The sequence below is a fragment of the Lotus japonicus genome, chromosome 4 (assembly GCF_012489685.1).
Source record: "Lotus japonicus ecotype B-129 chromosome 4, LjGifu_v1.2".
NCBI classification, from domain to species: domain Eukaryota; kingdom Viridiplantae; phylum Streptophyta; class Magnoliopsida; order Fabales; family Fabaceae; genus Lotus; species Lotus japonicus.
Window position 1 is genome coordinate 71339864 of NC_080044.1, and position 25286 is coordinate 71365149.

Genomic DNA, 25286 nt, shown 5'->3' on the forward strand with positions numbered 1-25286 from the left:
AGTAGGGGAAGGGTGAAAGAATGAAGATCTTGGGGAATGTGGTGGAGAGGTGGTTTGTGCAGCTGGTTGGGATTCAGGAATAGGAGTGAGGGGATTTGAGGAGTGTTTGAGCATGGCAGATATAGGGAGTGCATCAAATAAATTCAAATCATCATCAGAAGCAAGTGCAGGCTTACTTGAATGTGCTGATGATCTAGTCACTCTGGCAGGAGGTTCAGTCCTTCTGACCACTTCAGCAGCTGGTTCCACCCGAGTAGGCTTCACCACGATTCTGACCTGCTTCTTCTTCTTCTTCTTAGGAGGACCATCCTCATTATCACTATCATCACCATCATCATGCTTTCTCTTCTTCTTTTTGACCAGAGGGACATCGGATTCCTCAGAAGATTCGTCCAGTATCATCTTCCTCTGAGCTTTCTTCTTGGGAGGAGAAGGAAACTCTGGAGCTGGCGGCAGTCTGCTGACGAAATCATCAAGATCAATTTCGAATCCTTGAGCCCTTAGGTCATCAACATAGCACCTAATGGCGTCAGGATTGTCTGCCTGTGTCCACAGAGGGTAGTCATTCAGAGGCATCCTTCTACTTCTGATCTCAGAAGATGTGTCTTCATGAGCAGGAGCAATCTTCTTCTGGACCAAACCCATCTTCTTCAGAGAATTTGCAGTGAAGACATCACTGACCATGGTGCTCAGATCCTCTACACATCCAGCATTGACCAGATCTTGCACCAGGTTGCTTTCAATGAGAAAGTCTGAGAGCAGTCTCCCAAAGGGGATATATTTGATTGCTGACTTGATGGAGGCAGTGGTGCGAGACTTCCGGATGCATTCCTTCAAGTAGGAGAACAGGAAGTAGGGAAGGCAGATCTTCTTCTGGTCTTGGATGAAGAATAACATCACCTTCTGGTTGAAGTTGATGTAGTCTGGAGAACTGCCCTTCGGTCTCTGGTTTATGCAATGGAGCAGGATTTTGTGCCAGATCCTGAGCTTAGGATGAAGGTCCATCGCCTTGTAACTCGTCTTGCCCGGTTTGTAAGTGGTGTACAGGGCCTGGTTGATTATATCCTTGGTGCTGGGTTTCAGCTTCGATTCCGTGAGTTGGAAACGAAACCCATAAGCAGTGTCTGCACCCAGCAAATTCACGAAAGACTTCTCGGTGATGATGATCTTTCTTCCGAGAATGTAAGATACCACCTGAGTATCATCGCAGTCGGCGTGCTTCCAGAATTCCTTGACCAATCTATCATACACCGGTCCTCGAAGTCTGTTGAAGTAATTTCCCCAACCTTGAGCTTGGACTTCAGGACGAAGATCATACCCATTGGTAGCCAGGTTGTCGAGGTCGAATCTCCATTCTGCCAGGACTTGGAGTTCCTCAGGAGCATATACACAGTGAACGGCACAGCCCCGTTCTGCAATTGGAACACTCTGTTCTTGAGCTTGACCTTGATCTTGTGTCGGATTCTCAGGGCCCCTTTGACCCGTTGCTAGACCAACTACCATGTGAGGGAACTGAGGTGCATCTGCAGTAGATCTTCTGGTTTGTCTCACCATTTTTGAAGCGGTTGAAAGTTTGAGGTAGAAGATGAAGGTTGAAGGATGAAGAGAGATCGAGAGAGAAATCGAGAATAAGCGGTTTTGAAAAGCAGAGAGAGCGAGAGTAAAAACCGGAAGTGAACGAGATCGTGTGTGTATAGTGGGTTTTATCACATAACCGTTGTTGATTCAAAAAGCACTTTAAGATCAACGGTTGAAAATTAAAGATAGATAGTAACAGTAAATACACAAATCACACACAGGAGAGAAGCACATCTACACGCAATCATAACAGACTGTCACACGGGCACAAGGAACTATGCATCAGAAATACTGACACACGTGTTGTTGTCTCAGCTTCAGAGTCAGTACCAGTGGGTACACACACTCTGATTGAGTTACCTTCTGGACTAGACATCTTCTGATCAAGAAGTATCATAGTCAGAGGTTCTGATCCATCTTCACTCTGGACAAAAGTCCATGTTCAGTTTTTTCAGAATAAAATTAAATCTATCCTCTGCTAAGGGCTTTGTAAAGATATCTGCCCATTGATGGTCAGTATCAACAAACTTCAGAAGAAGTACGCCCTTCTGTACATAATCTCTAATAAAGTGATACTTTACCTCAATGTGCTTTGCCCTTGAATGCAAGATAGGATTCTTACTCAATGAGATTGCAGCAGTGTTATCACAATAGATTGGGATATTGCTCTCAAGGATCTGATAATCCTCCAGCTGATGTTTCATCCAGAGCATCTGAGTGCTGCATATTGCTGCTGAGATATATTCTGCCTCTGCAGTTGATAGTGCAATGGTTGATTGCCTCTTGCTTGCCCATGAGACTAGATTGCTTCCCAGAAATTGACAATTTCCGGAAGTACTTTTTCTCTCTGTTCTATCTCCAGCATAATCAGCATCACAATAACCTGAAAGCTTATACTCTGATGTTTTCTTATACATCAAGCCAAGGTTAGTGGTGCCTTTCAGATACCTTAGGATCCTCTTAACAGCAGTTAAGTGGGTTTCCCTTGGATCTGATTGGAAGCGAGCACATAAGTGAACACTAAATAGTATGTCTGGCCTAGATGCAGTTAAGTATAGAAGTGAACCTATCATGCCACGATAGAGCTTCTGACATACTTTACCACTTTTATCTTCTTTCTCCAGAATGCATGTAGGATGCATTGGAGTCTTGGCCACTGTAGATTCCAGCATATTGAACTTCTTCAGAAGTTCTTTAGTGTACTTGCTCTGATGGATATATGTTCCTTCTGATGTTTGATCAACTTGTATTCCCAGAAAGTACTTTAATTCTCCCATCATACTCATCTCAAATTCAGCCTGCATCATCTCAGAAAATTCTTTGCATAGAGATTGATTAGCAGAACCAAATATAATATCATCAACATAAATTTGCACAATTAAGATATCATCTTTATAAGTCTTGCAAAAAAGAGTTGTATCTACTTTACCCCTTACAAACTTATTCTCCAGAAGGAATGAGCTAAGTCTCTCATACCATGCTCTGGGAGCTTGCTTCAGACCGTAGAGTGATTTCTTCAATTTGAACACATGGTCTGGTTTCTTCTCATCTTCAAAACCTGGGGGTTGATGAACATAGACTTCCTCTGAGATATAACCATTTAGGAAGGCACTCTTTACGTCCATCTGATGTAGAACTATGTTGTGATTTACTGAGAAAGAGATCAACAGTCTGATTGCCTCCAGTCTTGCTACTGGAGCAAATGTTTCAGTGTAGTCTATTCCTTCCTGCTGGCTGTAGCCTTGAGCAACTAGCCTTGCCTTGTTTCTGACTACATCTCCTTTCTCATTCAGCTTGTTTCTGAATACCCATTTCGTTCCAATAACATGGACATTCTCAGGTTTCTTCACTAAGCTCCAAACATCATTCTTGGAGAATTGATTCAATTCTTCTTCCATGGCCAGAATCCAATCCTTGTCCTGAAGAGCTTCATCTATGGACTTGGGTTCAATTAAGGACACCAATCCTTTCAGACTGAGCAAGGTCTCTTCAGAAGGTCTGAAGGCAGATCTGGTTCTGACTGGTTCGTCTTTGTTGCCCAGAATCAATTCTTTAGGGTGAGCTGCAGTGATTCTGCTCTTCTTCAGAGTTTGTGAGTTAGAGGGACCAGCTTCTTCCTCTGGTTCATCGTCCTCTGGAGCTTTGCCTTTGTCAGAAACATTAATGCTTAAACCTGCAAACTTTTCAACTAGCTTTGACTGGTCAGAGTCAAGCTTATCATCAAATCTAACATGAATAGATTCTTCAATAGTCTTAGCATCAGTATTATAAAATCTAAAACCTTTAGATCTCTCAGAGTAACCGAGTAATAGACACTTAGAAGACTTAGCATCAAATTTATGCAATCTATCCTTAGTATTGAGAACATAACAAACACAGCCAAAAGGATGAAAATAAGAAATGTTGGGTTTTATGTTCTTCCACAATTCATAAGGAGTCTTATTCAGAATTGGTCTCACAGAGATTCTGTTCTGAATGTAACATGCTGTATTTACTGCCTCTGCCCAAAAGTGCTTAGCCATGCCAGTTTCTTGGAGCATGGTTCTAGCCATCTCCTGAAGAGTTCTGTTCTTCCTCTCAACAACACCATTTTGTTGAGGAGTTCTGGGACAAGAGAAATCATGTGCAATTCCATAGGAATCAAACAGACTCTCAAACTTGTCATTCTCAAACTCTCCACCATGGTCACTTCTGACACGCACAATCCTACAAGCCTTCTCGTTTTGCACTTGAGCAATGAAGGTAGAGAACACAGCATGAGACTCATCCTTGCGGGTTAGAAACTTTACCCATGTCCAGCGGCTATAGTCATCAACGATAACCATCCCATATCTCTTGCCACCTATAGACTCAGTTTTCACTGGTCCAAAAAGGTCGATATGCAGAAGTTCTAACGGCCTTGAGGTTGAGACAACATTCTTTGCCTTGAAAGGGACTTTTGTGAATTTGCCTTTCTGACATGCTTCACAAAGAGCGTCTGAAGCGAACTTCAGATTGGGTAAGCCCCTGACAAGGTTTAGCTTGCTCAGCTGAGAAATCTTTCTCATACTGGCATGCCCTAACCGTCTATGCCATACCCACTGCTCTTCATTAACAGACATAAGGCACTTCACATTCTGAGCCTCCAACTCAGATAATCTGATCTTATAGATGTTGTTCTTCCTCTTGCTGTTAAACAGAACAGAGCCATCGATCTGACTTACAGCCCGGCAGGACTTTTGATTGAATATAACATCATAACCCTTGTCAGCTAATTGACTTATAGACAATAAGTTATGTGTTAAGCCGTCTACCAATAGCACATTATCAATGCATGGACTACTATCTACACAAATAGTACCAGTACCAACAATTTTACCCTTTTCATTTCCTCCAAAGCCAACTTCGCCTCCAGGCTTAAGTTTCAGCTCTCGGAACATACGCCTTTCTCCCGTCATGTGACGCGAGCATCCACTGTCCAGATACCATGATTGGTGTTTCAGTGGAGCTATCAAGGATATCTGCAACATAGATAATCTTGTCCTTAGGTACCCACTTTCTGGGTCCTCTCTTGTTAGTTACCCCCGAGGTTCTGATCACCTTGGGTGTCTCAACATGATATTTTAAAGGAATATTTGCATGATATTTAGTCATAGAGAAAGATCCCTTTTTAAGAGGGTTTTTAGCAACTTTAGCAGGTACAGGATCAGGCAATATGGTACCAGAGGGAACAAAGCATTCATATAAGGATTTAGCTTTAGACACAGAGGGCTCATTCCTAATTGGTTTAGAATAGCCAATGCCATGCATTCCATTTCTGCTTACGCCATAGATCATTGAAGCCATTAAGCTTCTATCCACGCTTTTAGCTAGGAATCTTTGAAAAGACTTTTCATACTTAGATTCATTTCTACAATCAGAGGCATCACATGCAACAATTTCTTCTAACTTAGCAATTTGGTTCTTAAGCACAGAGTTAGAATTGATCAAGGCATGATTATCATTTTTCAAATCAGAAATAATTTTCTCATGTTCAGAAGGAGTCTTGGAAACAGCAGATAAGTTCTTTTTCAGCTTCTTATGCTTAGACAATAAGGAGTTATACTTATCCATAATATCAGACAATGCATGTTTCAGTTCAGAGGTAGAGAAAGAAGCGAATACCTCATTTTCATCGTCTGAGTTAGGATCTCCTTCTGATTCTGAGTCAGAGTCAACAGCTCCCTTTGACTCTGCTTCCTTGTCTTTGACAATAGCCATGAGTCCTTGGACTTCACCATCAGAGTCAACATCCTCTAACTCTGATTCATCAAATGTCACCATCAGACTCTTCTTCGTCTTGAAGTGCTTCTTTGGCTTCTTGTCCTTCTTCAACTTTGGACAGTCACTTTTGTAGTGCCCTGATTCTTTGCACTCGAAGCATGTGACTTCCTTAATTGAGGACTTCTTCTGGCCTGAGGATTCAAACTTTCCTTTTGCCTTTCCAGAGCCTTTGTACTTGCTCTGCCTGTGCTTCCAGATTCGGTTGAGTCTCTTGGAGATCAGAGTCAGCTCATCTTCATCAGAATCTTCTGATGCTTCTTCAGATTCCTCTTCTTCAGGTTGAAGAGCTTTTGACTTCTCAACCTTAGCCTTTTCAGACTTGGATTTCAAGGCTATGGACTTTTTCCTCAGATCTTGCATCTCTGAGCGCTTCAGCTCATGGCATTTCAAAATGCTGATGAGTTCTTCTAAACTCATATTCTCAACGTCTCTCGTGAGCTCTATTGAAGTCACTAAAGGCATCCAACTTTCAGGAAGACACCTGATGACCCTTATGACATGATCTTTTGTTGTGTAGCTCTTGTTGAGAGGTCGTATGCCAGCTACAAGCAACTGAAATCTGGAGAACATTTCTTCAATGGACTCATTTGGCTCCATGATGAAGGATTCATACTTTTGGATCAAAGACAATGCCTTTGATTCTTTGACTTTCTTGTTTCCTTCATGAGACATCTTCAGAGATTCGAAAATGCCTTTCGCAAACTCACGATCTGTAATCTTCTGGTACTCTTCATAGGAAATAGCACTTAGAAGAATTGCTCTTGCTTTGTGATGTTGTGAGTACAGCTTCTTTTGATCTGCAGTCATCTCTGACCTTGGGATCTTCTTGCCATCTGCATCGACTGGACGCTCGTAGCCATCCACAATAATATCCCAGAGATCTGCATCGAAACCCAGAAAGAAACTTTCCAGTCTATCTTTCCAATATTCGAACCTTTGACCGTCGAACATAGGAGGCTTTGCATTGTAACCATCTCTTTGAGTTTCACTGGTGGTGGCAGCCATTGTTTTTCACACCGGCCCGGATCACTGAACACTGTTAGGTGTGGTAATCAGAACTTGCGCTCTGATACCAATTGAAGGTATGAAAAACGGTAGAAAGGGGGGGTTTGAATAACGTTTTCAGTAAAAAACTTCCACCTTAAAGATTTTGACAAATCTTTCGAGAACTTAAGTGCTAAAGATAAGAGATAGAAAAGCACACAAGGATTTTATCCTGGTTCACTTGATAAATCACTCAAGCTACTCCAGTCCACCCGTTAAGGTGATTTCTTCCTTCTTAGAATGAAGGCAATCCACTAATCAGGTAAGAGTTACAACTGCACTTGAAACCTACAAGTGACTAACAATTACACTGACTTAGCTCACACTAAGATTCACTCTCTTAGTCTTCTCTAGGATCCGATCAACCTTGATCTCCTAAAGGAACTAAACAAACTGTTTATCAAGGAATTGTTTACAAGAGATTTGCTTCTAAAAAGCTAATAGTAAACTCAATGAATTTCAGATGAAAGAAAACTTAGAAGAATTTAAGATTGTCTTGCGTATGTGAATGCTTCTTCTTCTAGCCGTTTCTTTCAGTCTTCAGCCTCTTTATATACTCCAAGGATTAGGGTTGAGCGATGCATGGGAAATGCTACCGTTGGAGGGCAGTTCTGGAAAATCCAGCTTCTGCTGTGGCTGAGAACGTTAGGTAGGTCGTCAGGAAGGTACAGTAGCTTTTGTACTTGGATAGCGACGCGACCTTTAAACCTAGGAGACTTCTGATCAGGGGAATGCTTCATATTGGAACTTGTGAAGCCGGTTGATCAGAGTCAGAGGGAAAGCACAGATCCTCTGACCATTGTATCTTCTGATTCTGAACTCAGAGGGAAGAACATGGCCTTCAGAGTTTCTTGCTTCTGGACTTCAGAGTTTCCACTATTCAGCTTCTGGATCTTCAGAGTCTTCTACACCATCAGAACATCTGAACCTTCAGTGTTTCTTGGTTATCAGACTTTCTGGATCTTCAGAACTTCTAGTGACTGAGTCCACATCAGAGTTTGTATAACTTCAGAACTTCTGAAGCTTTTCCACTGTTCATACTGAACATGGTGAATGCGAAAGCGTTGCTTGGGTCACTCTTTATACACAGTGCTTCTGATTTGTATGAGATTGAGTTGAGGTCAGAGCCTGCAAATAGCACACTCAGAAAAACACGTTAGAGTACCACAATTGTTCATATCAAAAGGTTAACTTGTAATCATCAAAACATAGAGTTGTACTACTAGATCAAAACTTGATCTTACATAATAGACATTAACCATTCGCTTATGGAATAAATTTTATAACAGTTAGTCAGTTAAACTAACGATTCTTCACTTCACACAACCCACCAAAACTCCTTGGCCAATCTCATACATCCACATATGCACAGTTCACGTGGAGCCGCAATGATCAACAAAATCTCACGGTGACCGCAGTCAACCATATCACGTGGAGCCGCAATGATCCACAAAAATCTCCCTCGCGTGCAAGTTACCGTTTGTCTCTAACGGCACCATCATTCTCATGATACATAGTCTCACCTAGACCTATGTCCCATCAATTCTCATTTACTTGCAAGCGATTAGTCACGTTTCTCTTTGTTTAAGGCTCTAAAATCAACCTAGAGTCTTACAACATACATCGAATAAATATAACGATAAAACGACCACAGTCACATCGGGAATTACAGCTAGATGAGCGACCCTTTACACAATATTCCAGCCAGTAACAAATTACATCAAAACAGTACCAGTAAGTTAGATATTCAAAATTTAGAAGAACACCCAACTAAATAACAGGTAGATACAAGTTTTCTGAAATCAAGGGTCACAGTCGTTTTCTGAAGAAAAAAAACAGCAGGTACAGCGATCGCTAAAAATGATCTCCAAAATTCATTTCTCAACCAAAATTTACGTTCTACACATTCCTGGAAAGCTAATTTAAAAACCTACAACTTTTTAGTTTATCACGTTTGCATTTGAAGACCAGAACTAGGTGATAATGTGCCACGAAGTCAGCTGTCCTGTACAGAAAACTGGTAGAGTCACTTCTGCCTCAAATTTAAATTCCGAAAATTCAAGTTCAGGTCTCCTAGACCATTTTCCAGTAACAAACATAATATATTCATCATCAAAATTCCAGAATTTAACAACAAAGATCATGTATCAAACATCATGTTATGACAAGAGGAAAACAAGCCAAATTAGCAAGTTGTCATAGCAAATCCACACAAAATCATAGATCATGGCATGAACAACGAATATAGGTTTGTATACATGGTATATCATGGTAGAAAATCCAGAAAGCATCACACATACAAAAACTCATGCAAAACTATCAAGTTCATAGCTTTCTTCATGGCAAATCATGGCAATTTCCCTAGTCAAACTACCCAACCTAGACCAGCCCTTACCTTGCTAGTTTGGTGATGAAAAACAGAAGTTTTTGAGATGAAAAGATGATCAAGAGCTGCTGTCCACGCCCCTTTGATAAGTGCCAAATTTACCTGATTTTCTATATTAATTTCGGCATTTATCTGTTCTAAATGTGTACGTTATCTTTCAAATTATCCCTCAATAAGGTTAATTTAGTAAGTAGATAGTTTTTATATAGATAAATGTAAGATATGTTAGTTTTATCATTTAGACTCTTTGATTTTTATTGTAGGAGAAAAGTCAAGAAGATCCAACCATTTGAAGATCAAAAGGGGCTAAAAATATTGAAGTTCGCTTAAGCCAAAAGTTGGCTCGCTTAAGCCAAACTACATGGCAGTAGCAGTGGCAGATATATTGAACTTCGCTTAAGCCAAATGTTGCCTCGCTTAAGCCAAATTACATGGCAGTAGCAGTGGTTCTGGAAGACAATTCAGCTTAAGCGAGAATTGGTCTCGCTTAAGCCAAAGACCTTACCTGAAGGTGAAGAAACCTGCTCGCTTAAGCGACACCTTTATCAGCTTAAGCGAAATTGTTGCCCTGTTTTATAAAAGGCTCGACCAGATCAGAATTGAGGCATCTTTTAACATAATTTGGACCTCTTAGAGAGAAAATTGCATAGAGAAGAAGGAAAGGAACTTTGGGAGCTTTGATCCACCATCCATCGTGCTGGAGACACACCGAGGACGGCACGGGTCACCGCTTTCACCTTAGTTTCCTCTTGTAAGCTTTGTAAGCAATCCATGGATATGGGTTGCTAAGTTTCTTTGTTGGATTTGGATGTAGCCTTCAACTATGACTTGTTCTTCTTGATTTCTATATGAAAATATCGTTTCTATTACATGATTCCATGGTTTTCTCTTGTTCTTAATGCTATGTTTTAGTTTGCGCACCTAGAACATATCGATTGATTCGGCGTAAGAGCGGAAGCTACGACGTCTAGAGTCCGACCTAGAGTTAACAATCTAATAAATCTAATTGCTAGGAATAGAGTTAGGTTTGTTAGTCCCTTAAACATCTGAGCTTAAAGATAACTTAGTTTTTCTATGCATGTGAGGAATCAATGTTTAGGAAAGTAAGTTATAGATATCCACTCATGTGAGGAATCAATGAAGTAGGGTAGAAATGGTGTAGATGAATCATGGATAGGAATGAATATTCATATAGAATCATAGGACACTAATAGTTAAACGGTGAACTCCAATTCCAACAGCTTTCTCTCTTGATATCAATCATTTTACTCTCGCTTTGTTTAATTTGAATGTGTTTTGGTCACCGAAACAATTATCAACCTTTTGAAAATCTATTGCTTGGGTAATTTTACTAAAGAACGACATTTGTGTTAGCAATTCACTGCGGATACGACAAAACCCTATGCTATACTACAATTGAATCTTGAGGATTTTGAAAGTAGTATCAGTGTAGAAAAAATCTCTCAACAAAATGGCGCCGTTGCCGGGGAATTGCGTCAATACAAAAGCATTGCTTTAGTTATCTTATCTTGAGCAATTGTGAATATAGTACATAGTTTTATTTATTTATTTGTGTTTATCTTGTCTACTAATCTCTTTGGGTAGATTGTATTCTCACTTTGTTTATGCGAGGTAAGATTCCAGCTGATCAACTCCAATACGATCTGGAAATTGAAGCTATAGCTAGGAGGAACAACAACAAAACAAAGAGGAGAAAGCAACTTACCAAGTCGAGGAAGAGGCAAGAATCATCAACTTCTTCAAATCAAGAACAAGGAACAATGGTTGCAGCTGGAGGTGGTGGCATTCAAGATGAAAATGCAGGTTTTGTGAATTTTACTCCGAGGAACATGACAAGGATAGGTAGACCTGCAGGCAATGAAAGACCAATGGAGATGAAGTCTGGATTGGTACAGCTGATGTACGCCAATCCATTTGCGGGTTTAGACCATGAGAATCCGCACACGCATTTGACAAAGTTCTATGAACTTTGTGGCACGGCTGGTCTTACACAAGCTGAGGAAGAAGCTGTGTTTCTGAGGCTTTTTCCCTTGACTCTACTTGGGCAAGCAAAGGAGTGGTTTTTAGATCAACCACAAAGTAGCCTTACCGATTGGAATGAACTTGAACGGAAATTCTTGGCAAGGTATTTCTCTGATTCTAAATTTATGGATTGTAAAACTGCGATTTCTGCTTTCTCTCAGGGTGCAGGTGAAAACTTATGTGAAACTTGGGAGAGGTTTAAATCGTTGTTGAGGAAATGCCCGAACCATGAGTTTGATGCAAGGTCCCAAATCCATATCTTTCGAAAGGGCTTGCAGCAACCAACTAGGTTGATTCTGGACGCAACATCCGGTGGTTCTTTAATGGCTAAATCGCCCATTGAAGCCATTCAAATCATTGAAGCGATGGCCTTAAATGATCAACAAGATCAACATCACCGAGGTTCACCTAGGATAAGAGGAATGATTGACCTTGGAGCGACTGATGCTGTGTTAGCTCAAAACAAGCAGCTCCAACAACAACTGGACGAAGTAAAGCAAACACTGAAAAATCTGCCCAAACAGCTAAAGGAGATGCATGATTCCTCTTCTAGAAAACATGTATATATATGTGATGTTTGTGCAGGTGATCATCATACTAGTAGCTGTGATCAGAATCAAGAAGAAGTGAACTATGTGGGAAATCAGCAGAGGCAAGGTCAGTATCAAGGAAACTACCCCAAGGGAGGAAATCAAAAATATAATCAACCTTGGAGGCAAGATGCATGTCCCTCATCTAGCAGGGCACCACCATTACCTTATCAGAATCAACAATACCAACAACCACCAGTGGATAGGACTGCAAAGCTAGAAGACACACTGAATCAATTTATGCAGGTTTCAATATCCAACCATAAAAATACTGATGCATCTATTAAAAACTTAGAAATACAGGTTGGACAGATGGCTAAACAATTGAGTCAGCGGACTACTGAGCAGAAAGGGAAGTTCCATGCCAATACAGAAGACAATCCCAGGGAGCATTGCAATGCAATATTCACAAGAAGTGGGAGAGTAGTTGGTGGAGAGGTTGATGTGGATGAAAAGAAAAATGAGAGCCATGATCCAAAAGAGAGTGAAAAAGAGGAAGAAGTTGAAAAAGAAGAAGAAAGGAATAAAAGGGAGGTTGTAGATAGAGAGGAAAAGAAAAAGAGTGAAAACCATGAGAAAAAGAAAGAGATTGAGGAAGTCAGGTGGAGTCCACCTATCCAACGCTTGCCATATCCTCCGAATTCTAAAAAGATTGATCATGAGAGGCAAAAGAGGAGATTTCTAGATATTTTCAGGCATTTGAACATTACAATGCCATTTTCTGAGGCATTGGAGCAAATTCCCTCCTATGGCAAGTACATGAAAGATCTTTTGAACAAAAAGGACAGGTTGAAAGCACTGCATGAAGATGAGGTGATCCAGCTCAATGGACGTTGTAGTGCAATTCTACAACGCTTACCACCTCCAAAGCATAGAAGTTCCAAGAGTCTTGTCTTGCCGGTTAAACTTGACAACAATCAATCCTGTAATGCACTGATAGACTCTGGGGCTACTATCAATTTAATGCCTATTTCCTTGTTGAAAAGGTTGGGAGATGTGGAAGTAGAGCCTACAGGGATGACGCTGCAACTAGCTGATAAATCAGTCAAATTACCTCAAGGAATTGCAGAGAATGTGACTGTGATGGTGGAGCAGCTAAATTTCCCAATAGACTTTGCGGTTGTAGATGTTCCTGAAGACAAAGAGATCCCAATCATTTTAGGGATGCCATTCATTATCACTGCCAGGATAACATTTGATGTAGATACTGGGATCCTGAAGGTGAGACAAGGTGAAGATGAGGTACATTTTACAGTTTTTAGTGATAATCATCACCGACAAAGCAAAGGTATGGTTTCTTTAATTAAAAATGTTGGTTTTGATTTGGAAAAACTATTTGATGAGCATGATCCATCATCATCTTCAACTGATGCATCAAATCACTTGTCTGAGCTTGAAAATGAAAAAATTAAACATTCTGAAAATAAAAATTGATTTTGATGCTAAAGACGATGTGAAGGATAGATTAGGGAAGAAAGGAAGGATAAGAAAGAAGAAAAAGTTTTCTAAGATGTGGAAGGTTGTGACTACGTGTCAAAAGTGCTTCAAAGAACTTCTGAAAAAGGAGAAGGAACCAAAGAGGAAGAAGGGAACCATTCTCTCCTCTTGTCTTTGGTCTCCTTGACAAATTGAATTTCAAAGCGTCAAGCTATTGACGTTAAAGAAGCGCTTCCTGGGAGGCAACCCAGTGTTTAGTTAGATTTTCCAGTTTTCTAGTTATTTTAGTAAGTGACATGGTGATTTTGTGAAGTTTCACTTTAATTTGTGTTTTCCTGTGCTTCACAGCTTTTGGTCACCATATTGAGTATGTTCAAAGGCTTAGAGATCAATGATTTGATGGATTTGTAAAAGATAGGGTTGTGACTTGTTTTTGCATGTGAACTTGAGTAAATTGTGCATCCTGTGATTTTCTGTTTAAAACCTGAGTTTCAAAGTTATAGCAGGTCTAATTTGATGCTTATCATGCATATGAATTGATGATTTTTGAGGTTGGTGTGTTTTGAGAAAATTGAGGTATGTAGTAGTGTGCTCATGATGAAAAATAAGTCACTCTAGGTGATTTTCTGCATTAACTGTGCAAAATTGCTTTCCATAACTTTTGAACAAACTCATGTTTGTGTTTCAATGTTAGTTTTCAAATATTATAATAGGATCCAATGTGAACTCTTTGGCTTTGAAGTGAAAATGCATTAAGACTGCTCATTGTGTAGTCTTCTTGATCTTGGAGTGTGCCTTATGGGGATGTGCTTCAATTGTGTAGTATAAGGCCTCTCACAAGTTTTAAATGATATGAATGGTGAGTCTAAGGACTTAGAAAGCTAGGAAAATGAGAAAAGAAGAAATTGAGGTGTTGGGTTGTGAAAATAGCATAATTGTGTGTAAGGTATGAGTTAGAGTATGAAATAAGAATCTTGTGTCTCTTTTCATGATTTTAGTCTTCACACAAGTTTCTTAGATGATAAGTAAGTGGTTTAACCTCTTATGAAGCATTGAGAATTGATGAATCAAAATTTGAGGTATCCACTTATGTAAATAGTCAAAAAGAGTGCTAAATTGAATTCATGTTCTTTAATGATTAACATGTGGAATTCAAGTGAATCACAGGTTTAAATTGAAGATAGAAATGCCTCATTATGATTGAAAATCAAGGAAGAAGAGAAATACAAATTTGGAGGTTAGACTTGTGAATTTTGGCAATATTTGACAGTATTCTGCTGAATAATTACAGGTCCTTCGCTTAAGCCAGCCAAATGATCGCTTAAGCCAAATTCAGAAAGCAGTTACAGTGTACCAGGGTTCAATTTCGCTTAAGCCAGAGAAAGTTCCGCTTAAGCGACACTCTGAAGAAAAGATAGCACACAAGAACTGGCAAGTTCGCTTAAGCCAGAAAATTCTTGCTTAAGCGAGATACCTATTAAATAAAAAAAATCACTCACTCTTTAAAACACAAACCCCACTCTCACACACAATCACGTATCACTTCCTCTCACACACAAGAGCACGTAGCTTGGTTCCATTGCCCACACATGAACAGGATTTTAAACTCCTTGGTTCAGGTTTCTCCATTCTCTCCTTTTCAATTGTACTTGGGATTGGGGGTTTAGGTTTTCTACTTCTCAGGTAAAGTTTTTCCCTTTCTCCCTCAATTTGATTTCACATTCTAAAGCTCTAAATTTGGGGATTTTGATTGTGTAAGCACTGTAGAGCATTAAGGAATTTGTGGTCTCATTGGGAAAAAAGTCGCATGCTTTGAATAGGACTGTTTGGGGCTCTTAATTTTGGTTACGGGATTGTAAACTCAAATTGTTATATGCTTCATATGTTAAAGGTTGTGCACCCTAGGTGTTTGACAAAATGCATGAATGAAAATGTTAAATTGTCGTCTACCTAATGCTTGAGATTTAGGCTGTTCAGGAGCAGATGTTGCAGTACAGACACTCAAACAAGATCATGATGCTTGGCCTGAGGACAGGCCGAATTCCAGGGAGGAGGAGAGAGCTGCTGGACATGGAGATGGAGATGAAGCTACTACTTCTGCAGCAGCTAACTTGAGAGCTGATGATTACATGTTTGATGATCAGGAGCAGGATGGAGTTGAGGATTGATGACCACAACCACTGATCCAAGTTCACTTTTATTTTCTGTCATTTCATTTTCTAGCTTTATTACTTTTATTCGTTTATAGTACTTGTTAGTCTGAACTTGGTACTTTGTGTTATTTTGTTGTGTTCTTAATTGCTAGCACATGTTTGGATTTTGGATTAGCAGTTTGTTTTGCTCACTGTTCTGAATTGCAAATGATTGGTTGTTGGTTTAGGTAATGAGCATGGACTATGAAAAGCTAGGTTGAGCATGATGTGTGTTTTTAAAAGTTCATAATTCATTGTGATTGCACTCACTTGGTGTCATTATATGATATGAATGCATCATTCACATGAATGTCATAGGCTCATTTTGAAAATGCTTGAAATCAGGGACTCCTAAGCCTAGTGAGGAGTGTAGCCAAACACTTGGTGAGATTCGAGAGATTCGTCATTGTTTTGCACAGTTTTACTTGTTTGAGTCTCTAACTGTTGAATTGCATGGGAATGATAGAAAATGATCAAGGCAATTTTGTTCTTTAGTGTACATAAACTACTTAGCCAAATAAGCCTACCATTGATTATGAATTCCAATTGCACCCCTTTTGAGCCTAAATGGAAATTTTGTTGTTCTTTGTGTATGATCCCGAACTTAAATGACAAAAAAAAATGTTTCTCCCATACTTTTTAAGTTAAGAGAGCATTTATGTGAGGATTGTATGCTAATGTGCTAAGTTGGGGGGAGTGGAGGCTTTGATATATTTTTGTTTAGTTTTCTATCATTTGCACATATACTGATGAAAAAAAAATTGCTTGTGTATAGTCTATCAAAAAAAAAAGAGACAAAAAGAAAAGAAAAAAAAATGATTGAAAAAGAATGGAAATGAGAAGAAAAGGGGTTTATGTGCATGAAATTGTGTAAAAGGGGTGAAAAAGAGGGTTGGTAGAAGGAGAGTGAAAAATGTTCATAATTTTTGCATGAATCCAAATGTAATTGCTCTCTTGACTTGAAAATATCTTGAAATCTAGAAAAACCAATTTTCTTGATAACCCTAGCCACATTACAACCCAGAAAGACCTTTGTGATTTTTGAGTTTCCATGCAGTTTAGTAGTTGATGAGACAGGTAACAAGTTTGACATGTTGTGAATCAATGGCTGAATAGTGTGAAACACTTACCTCATAGAGAATTGAAGAGTAGTGAATAGTTTGATGAGAATTTGAATGGTTCCCTGATTGAAGAGTATTGGATTCAATGTTATGCCAATGATTTCATGCTGGTGTGTTTTTGTATCATTACTATAACCATTTGTTGTGGGCTTCACATGTTCTAGTTGGTAATTGATGCTTGAATCATGCTTGTGAAAAGAAACTTTGACATTAGTAGTTCATAAGCCATGCTTGTTCAAGAACCTTTGTGAATATGTTTTGTTAGCTAATACCTTTTGTTTGAGGACAAACAAAGTTTCAAGTTTGGGGGAGTTGATAAGTGCCAAATTTACCTGATTTTCTATATTAATTTCGGCACTTATCTGTTCTAAATGTGTACATTATCTTTCAAATTATCCCTCAATAAGGTTAATTTAGTAAGTAGATAGTTTTTATATAGATAAATGTAAGATATGTTAGTTTTATCATTTAGACTCTTTGATTTTTATTGTAGGAGAAAAGTCAAGAAGATCCAACCATTTGAAGATCAAAAGGGGCTAAAAATATTGAAGTTCGCTTAATCCAAAAGTTGGCTCGCTTAAGCCAAACTACATGGCAGTAGCAGTGGCAGATATATTGAACTTCGCTTAAGCCAAATGTTGCCTCGCTTAAGCCAAATTACATGGCAGTAGCAGTGGTTCTGGAAGACAATTCGGCTTAAGCGAGAATTGGTCTCGCTTAAGCCAAAGACCTTACCTGAAGGTGAAGAAACCTGCTCGCTTAAGCGACACCTTTATCAGCTTAAGCGAAATTGTTGCCCTGTTTTATAAAAGGCTCGACCAGATCAGAATTGAGGCATCTTTTAACATAATTTGGACCTCTTAGAGAGAAAATTGCATAGAGAAGAAGGAAAGGAACTTTGGGAGCTTTGATCCACCATCCATCGTGCTGGAGACACACCGAGGACGGCACGGGTCACCGCTTTCACCTTAGTTTCCTCTTGTAAGCTTTGTAAGCAATCCATGGATATGGGTTGCTAAGTTTCTTTGTTGGATTTGGATGTAGCCTTTAACTATGACTTGTTCTTCTTGATTTCTATATGAAAATATCGTTTCTATTACATGATTCAATGGTTTTCTCTTGTTCTTAATGCTATGTTTTAGTTTGCGCACCTAGAACATATCGATTGATTCGGCGTAAGAGCGGAAGCTACGACGTCTAGAGTCCGACCTAGAGTTAACCATCTAATAAATCTAATTGCTAGGAATAGAGTTAGGTTTGTTAGTCCCTTAAACATCTGAGCTTAAAGATAACTTAGCTTTTCTATGCATGTGAGGAATCAATGTTTAGGAAAGTAAGTTATAGATATCCACTCATGTGAGGAATCAATGAAGTAGGGTAGAAATGGTGTAGATGAATCATGGATAGGAATGAATATTCATATAGAATCATAGGACACTAATAGTTAAACGGTGAACTCCAATTCCAACAGCTTTCTCTCTTGATATCAATCATTTTACTCTCACTTTGTTTAATTTGAATGTGTTTTGGTCACCGAAACAATTATCAACCTTTTGAAAATCTATTGCTTGGGTAATTTTACTAAAGAACGACATTTGTGTTAGCAATTCCCTGCGGATACGACAAAACCCTATGCTATACTACAATTGAATCTTGAGGATTTTGAAAGTAGTATCAGTGTAGAAAAAATCTCTCAACACCCTTCTTCCTCTCCCACTCGATCTCTCCCTCTCGCTCGCTTTCTCTCTTCCACTCTCTCGATCTCTCTCGCGTTTTCTCTCCCTTTCTCTCGGTTTCTTCTCCTCTTCTTTATCTCTTCTTTTCTTCTGAGTTTCACGTAGGCTACTGAGTGTGTGAGCCTTCTGAATCAGGTCTAGGGTTTTGGAGAAAGAAAAACAAGGAAATCCCCCCCTTTAGTGGTCGGCGGCTCTCACACAACTAGGCCTAGGGTTTTGTTTTTGTTTTTAAAGATCCAAGCCCAAACCCAACTAATTACCCTCCTAATACTGATTAAGAGAATAAAAATAAATCAAGGCAAAACCCCCTTCCCCTAAATTTAAAAATAAATTCGGAATTAAGAAAAATTCTTCTAGCAAAATCGCTAGCACAATACAGCCTGACCTTCCGTCACTAATACATTGATATCTTGGGCTACATAGGTCGGAATGACCTGAAACTAACGAGAGAATTTAGCTAACTCAGAGAGATACAACTCTCATGAAGGAAGCTTCTCCAGATAAGGTCGTTAAGACCTCTAAAAAATTCACACAAGATCACAGGCAGATTAGCAAATAACCCAAATTTCACTAAAACTTCACTTTTATTCAATCAATCACTTAAGCAATACATAAGTAAGGTTAGGGTCTTACAGTAGAAAAGAGGATAATATTACATAAAAACTGCTTTTCAAAGGCAAAATGTAGTCGAGGAAGCTTGGGTTGAAGTTGAACCCGAAGCTATATATATGTGATGATTACATGAAAAAACTCATAATCACACGAAGACTCTCAATCAACCAAGTCTGCAACATGGATAAATTGCAACAACAAGTTTCAGAGTTACTTGAGGAGCGGACAGTCCTCCTAGGCCAACTTTCTAGATTAACTGAGAATCTTCAATCTCAGAGGCAGATGTATATTAATCTCCTTAGGGAAGACATGCATGTTGAGTTTGCCTTATTGATGAAGGTGCATTTGGGCTATGTTCAACGCGTGGCAGAGTTGAACAGACGTGTGTCCGAGTTGAACATGATCAGGGTGTTCTGGGAGGAAGAAAGGGTTGCTCTCAAAGTGGAAATATCTGACCTGAACGCCTTTCTCACCAAAGCAATGATTGATATATCTGATATGAGGGGTCAGTTATGTGTTGATGGAAAAGATGCAGTGGATGGAATGGAGGCGTGATGATGGTTTTGTGCACAAGTGAGAAAAAGACAGTTGAATATATAAAACTGAAAGTTGTAAGTTTTTGTTTTCATAAATTGGATCATGGTATAGAGGCATGATGATGGTTTTGTGCACAAGTGTGAAAGAGACACCTGAATATATAAAACTGAAAGCTGTAAGTTTTTGTTTTCATAAATTAGATTATAGATATTAAGATTCATTTGTATATAAAACTAAAAGCCGTAAGTTTTTGTTTTCATAAATTGGATCATAGATATTGAGATTGATTTGTATATAAGCTTTTGATTTCATAAAGCATCCTCAATTAATTCAAGAAATGACCTAATTTGTTTTATTGGAAAATTCATTAGAAACATATATCGGAAATAATTGAAAGGCTCATGAAGAGAATTAATTGATTAAACAAATTCATAGAAAGAACATTAATATTCAATTAAATGAGTTTTCTACTTTTTGTTTTCAAAATATATTTTCAAACAAATTTACCAGATGAGTTTTTCTATTTTTTGATTTATAAAATAGTTTTCAAATACATATTTCCCAACAAAGTTTTATTCCTATTTTATTCTGAAAAAAAAAACTCTTAAAAATATTTTTTAGAACAGTTTTAAAAACAAAATAAAAAATGAGAACACTTTCAAACAGGCGCCAAGTTTCTAGGTTTCTTTTGTGTTGTTTTGGTTGGTTTGTATATTGAAGGCTCAAGGGGTGGCGGTAAAGAGGTTTAAGAGAGAGAAAATGGAGAGAGAGAGAGAGAGAGAGAGAGAGAGAGAGAGAGAGAGAGAGAGAGAGGCGTTGCGAAAAGAAGGAGCTTCAATGGTATTCGGATCAATCTCATGGACATAACCGCCATAGTCATGGTGAGGTTTCGATCTGATAGTTCAGATGAAGAATATTGAGTTGGAGAAGAGAGGTCGGCGTTTTTGGTTGTGGAGATTGGGGCACAATTTCGTTCTTACTTCTTTTTTTCATTTTCTCCACCAATGTTATAATCTTTTGATTTCCCATCATCTAGATTTCTGCTAGAACAAGGATTTGGGGTTTAAAAATTGTAAAATTTTATGTAAGTGAAATGAATTTGAGATGAAGAATGTGACGGTTAGGGAATGGGTTTCGGTGTTTGGATTTATGGATATATAATTCATGACTTTCATTTTTTGGGTTTGTTTTTAGTTATTTTGAAAGTAAGAGCTTCTCTACTTCTGAGTTGTCTTCTTCAACTATTATAAGCTCTTCAACAATCCTCAATTTTTAGCTTCTTTAGTTCAGAAAAATGTTTAAGCGCTCCCTTGCTGAAAACTTCAGTCAGGACTAGGCATTTATTGAACGACAAAATATGTAACATGAAAAGAGTTTCAGTGTTAAGGGGACTCCGAAAAGCACATCGTAAACTAATCAAATCCTCTAAATAAATTTGCACCAAATGTTGCATGATGGAGTTGAGATCTACATCACTTGTCACAATTGTGGAAAGTTTGCTGCATTTTTCAATCCAAAGATCTTGGATACCATTGAAAAGAGTTCTTTCATCAAATTCGACAAGCTTATGATATCTTGTTGTTGCATCAATTCAAAAGCATCCGTATTTGGTATCATCTCACTAACTACCAAATTATCCTTTTGTTCAGAATATTTTTCAACTTTATGCTAAACAAACTCAAGTAATTGAGGTTGTCTTGAGTATGGGCATCCCACAAAAAAGCTAAACGAAATTCGGTTCTCATAACTTTTCCATGTTTTACTTCTGTGAATAAAGCTGCTTAGAATGATTGGTGAGTGAAATGAGCACTTGAGGATTGATAGGTATTCCAACGAAGCCACACGATAAAGGATACTCACATCATCTACATACCATGAATAACCTAGTATTTACGTCACATTACCATTAAGTTGGGTGATGAAATTTCCAAAGGACAAAACTTATGTCCAGTTGCTTATATCCAAGCCATCGAGCTTTCCAATTAAAATTTGACACCTCATTATCTAGTCAGAGTTAAAAGAGTCAAGTTAACGTCAACTTCTTTTTCTTACTCTTTCCATTATCATTGAACTCCATTTGTATCTGTGTGCTTCCAGCTCGTCCAAGCTTCCTTCCGACCACCATCAATGTAACGCCCCGACTTTCAGGGGTCACCATAGTAACCTGATAAAATAAATATGCAATGTTTTCTAAAAGGATTCATATATACGAGTATTAGTTTTTTCTTTTCGAAGTATTTCCAAAACATGTCATGCTTACTCCCAACTGTAAAGAAAATTACATGTTGCCTTGAACAAGGCAAGTACCCGAAGGTGGAGACGAAAGCACAAAATCTAACAAGAATCAGATTCAACAAAGAATCTATTATGCAACGACACCACAAATTCGACTTACTCCCTACGATCTCCACACCGGGGAACCGCAAGAAAGCAATGCGTCGGAACCTACCTGAAGCCACTATTATAAATTTCTAAAATCATAATGCAAGCTTAAACCAATAACGGTAAGTTCTCTAACCCAAGGCTCTAGCCTTAAACCCGACTATACTTTTCGAGTCTTCCACTATTCTTCAAGTTCTCCTCTCCGACTTGTACAAAGGTCAAGCTCCATCGAAGATTCTCCATCGCCTAATAGTGGTAAGCGCCCAAACAACAAGTAGCAAACAGAAAAAGGGTTAACTTCATACAATTATCACACATAAAAGAGAAAAACATGTGATTCAAAGTTAAGTGCATAACATGGCACATAAGCTAGCAACCTAAATCAAGATAAAAATGACGACATATATCCAACAACACATAATTAAATCAGATATCAGCAAACTCCACAACATCAACTCAAACCAACTATCAATAAAGTCCAATATAAGTGTCATGTAGTACGACTATGTGTTACTACCAAGACGGGTCGAATCAAAAGCGTCTCGCAAGACGGGACAATCACCTGGAACGAGAACCATTGATATGCCACATTGGCTTCTCTCAAGGCGGGATAATCACGTGGAAAGAAAACCACTGATCTGTCACTTTGGTGTCTCTCAATACGAAACAGCCACGTGGAACGAAAACCACTAATATGCCACTTGGGTAATTCAAACCATTCAAATAGATAAGCTAACAATATAATTCAAGATAGATCTCAATAAAGTCAGCAACATAATCAACCTCAGTAGTCACTCAATCAACAATTCCCCATCCAATAACCAAGTCAGAGTAACCACATATTATTCATATTATCTACAATCATAAGTCAATTCAATTATGCATACAAACTTACCAAATCAACATTATCAACAATTATATCCTCATATACTTCATATCAAGCAATTATTGAGCAGTTCATGTTATATACATAACAAGGTTATCAATTAAACTGAATTATTCCTCAAACATCCAATAGGCATACAACATAGCCAGGCATGCTAATATTTCAATCCAATCACAATCAAGCTAAACATTTTCATCTAAAACGCAAGCAGTGCAATTAAAACATGCAGGACTCAATTACACTTCAAAGTTGAGTTACCCTAACCTTTTATTTCTCCATCCAAACTCGACATTGCAGTTCGATCCAAAAATAGTTCCTGAACTCAGCAAGTTCTCTAGGGTGTCCTTCTCCGTCGTGAAATCTCACAGCTTGCTCCAAAGCCTATTTCCTCAGCTCTACTCGTTCACATACCTTAAGCAAAGTATTGTTGCTTAGTCACTAAGAAACAATATAAACTAGTAACACTAATCAAAACCGGAGAAAGCTTTCGAAGCTTCAGAGTTCGACATTTAGGCACGAATGGACTACAAGACATTTGTTCGCTAAAACGCGCATAACTCGAGCTACAAAACTCGGAATGACACGAAACCACAACCAAAATTTCGACAACTGAAAGAGCTACACTATAGCTCAGGCCAAACAAACCAAAAAAATATTTTTGGACACAATACTACTCCAACAAGTTTCGGCCACTACCAAAAATAGGGCTTCCCGAACTTTTGTTATCCTTAGTCATACTCTAAACTTAATTATCATATAAATAATATTCATGACTCGCAATAGGGTTCGAGTCAGAGGAATAACATAAAATAATAGAATATAAACACCCAATCATTTAATATAACGAAAATAAATAAATAATCTAGTTATTAATTTTGGGGTCTTACAATCAACTCCTTCATCTTTTATGAACCCTCTGTTTGTTAATTGAGAAAAACCAAAATTTAAAAGAAAATTGAAAGTCACATAAGTATTATTATTAAAGTTCAAACAATAATATTGGCATCATCAGTCTAAGAAAGAAGCAGCACCGTAGCACCATCGGAGGTTCTCAAATAGACATCGGCGGCAACAATGAAGGAGATGTTTATTATGGATATGTGGAATACAAGTACTTGAAGGGAAGAAGGGGGAGGCGGTGATGAAGTGTCGGAGGGGCCCGATCTTGGGCCTAGGCTTTCTGCACTTGGTGATGGTGGCGATGACACTAGGGTGGAGGCAGGTGGAGGTATTGATCTTGATCCTATAGGAGCGGTTTTGAAGATGTACGGGGCAATGAATATGAAGAAGATTGGGAAGAGAGAGAAAAAGAAAGAGAAGTTGACGTTAATCTTCCTCCGCTAGCTCTCATTCTATTTGGTAGAAGTGAGAAAGGAAAGAGAGAGGTTGAAGAAAGAGAGATAGAAGAGAGGTGGGTAACCTACCCTCGTTTGGATGTGCAAAGAGTTTGTGAAGATAGATGAAAATTAGTGGGCCCTACTGCTTTTTTTCCTCTTCTCTTTTTGCGAAGAAACTCAAGTGATCGTTGTGAGTTTTTTCAACTTACCACAAGTGCCCTTATTTTGTTTTATTCTTGCTCAATGATTCACAACGTTTTATCAACTGTTCAAATTCTTATTGCTATTTTTTTTGAAAGGTATGCATCGTTTGAATGTACTAATAAGAGATTAATTGAAAAATAAAAAATAAAACTAGCATATTAATATAATAAATAATAATTTATTGATTACCAAATTGAAATATTAAATTAAATGATGAAATAAAATTCTGTTCTCGATGGCATAAATAACATTTTCTTAATTTACCTTTTTATAAAAAATATTTATAAAAATATAATAGTAATTCAAAAATAATTTTCCACTCTCAAAATTATAAAATTTTGTAATTAGGATAAAAGTGTCATTTTACACAAAATTAATCTTTTTTCTTTCCACTCTCTATTCAACCAAACGATAGGAGAGAGAAGCCACGTCATTCTTTCTCTTCTATCTCTCTTCTCTTTATATCATACCAAACAACCTATAAATCTACTCTATTTCTCACATATTTCTCTCTACTCATCTTCTCTCTTCTCTACTCTCTCTACTCTATCTCTCTCTTTTTTACCAAACAAGGCCTAAATCAGATGAAAAAAAAAAGGAAAAATAATGAGGTGGCATAGTTTAATTGGATAACTGAATAGCTTGGATATAAGCAACTGAGCATAAGTTATGTCCATCCCAAATTAATGTTGAAGCATAAATATCTGACCATGGACTTGACTGGAAGTAAAAGCTTAGACCCAAGTAAACAAAGTTTTCCGTACGAAATCCAACAAGCGTGAGAAGAATTTGGTCTAGTTAGTGGGTTATGATATATACACACCTCTTTTTTTATACACTTCATTTCCACTTATTTTTATTTCTATCTCTTTCATCTTATCATCTATCACATCTTATAC

General features: G+C 38.2%; 1 protein-coding gene, 1 long non-coding RNA gene and 1 other non-coding gene across 3 annotated transcripts; 1 reads left to right on the forward strand and 2 right to left on the reverse strand.

The window, feature by feature from the left end:
• Nucleotides 1–10935: 10935 nt before the first annotated feature.
• LOC130713292 (uncharacterized) lies at nt 10936–15548 on the forward strand. The gene is made up of 4 exons (XM_057563069.1): nt 10936–12477; nt 12595–13185; nt 14672–14738; nt 15349–15548. The coding sequence occupies exons 1-4, from the start codon at nt 10936–10938 to the stop codon at nt 15546–15548; spliced, it is 2400 nt and encodes a 799-aa protein (XP_057419052.1).
• On the reverse strand, nt 11482–11588 carry LOC130716327 (small nucleolar RNA R71). Its single transcript, XR_009011946.1, has one exon. It is a non-coding gene; the product is annotated as a small nucleolar RNA R71 (small nucleolar RNA).
• A 6245-nt stretch (nt 15549–21793) lies between the features above and the next one.
• Nucleotides 21794–24306, reverse strand: LOC130714601 (uncharacterized). The gene is made up of 3 exons (XR_009011363.1): nt 23878–24306; nt 23111–23257; nt 21794–22206 (listed from the first exon to the last, which is right to left on the reverse strand). It is a non-coding gene; the product is annotated as an uncharacterized LOC130714601 (long non-coding RNA).
• Nucleotides 24307–25286: the final 980 nt, after the last annotated feature.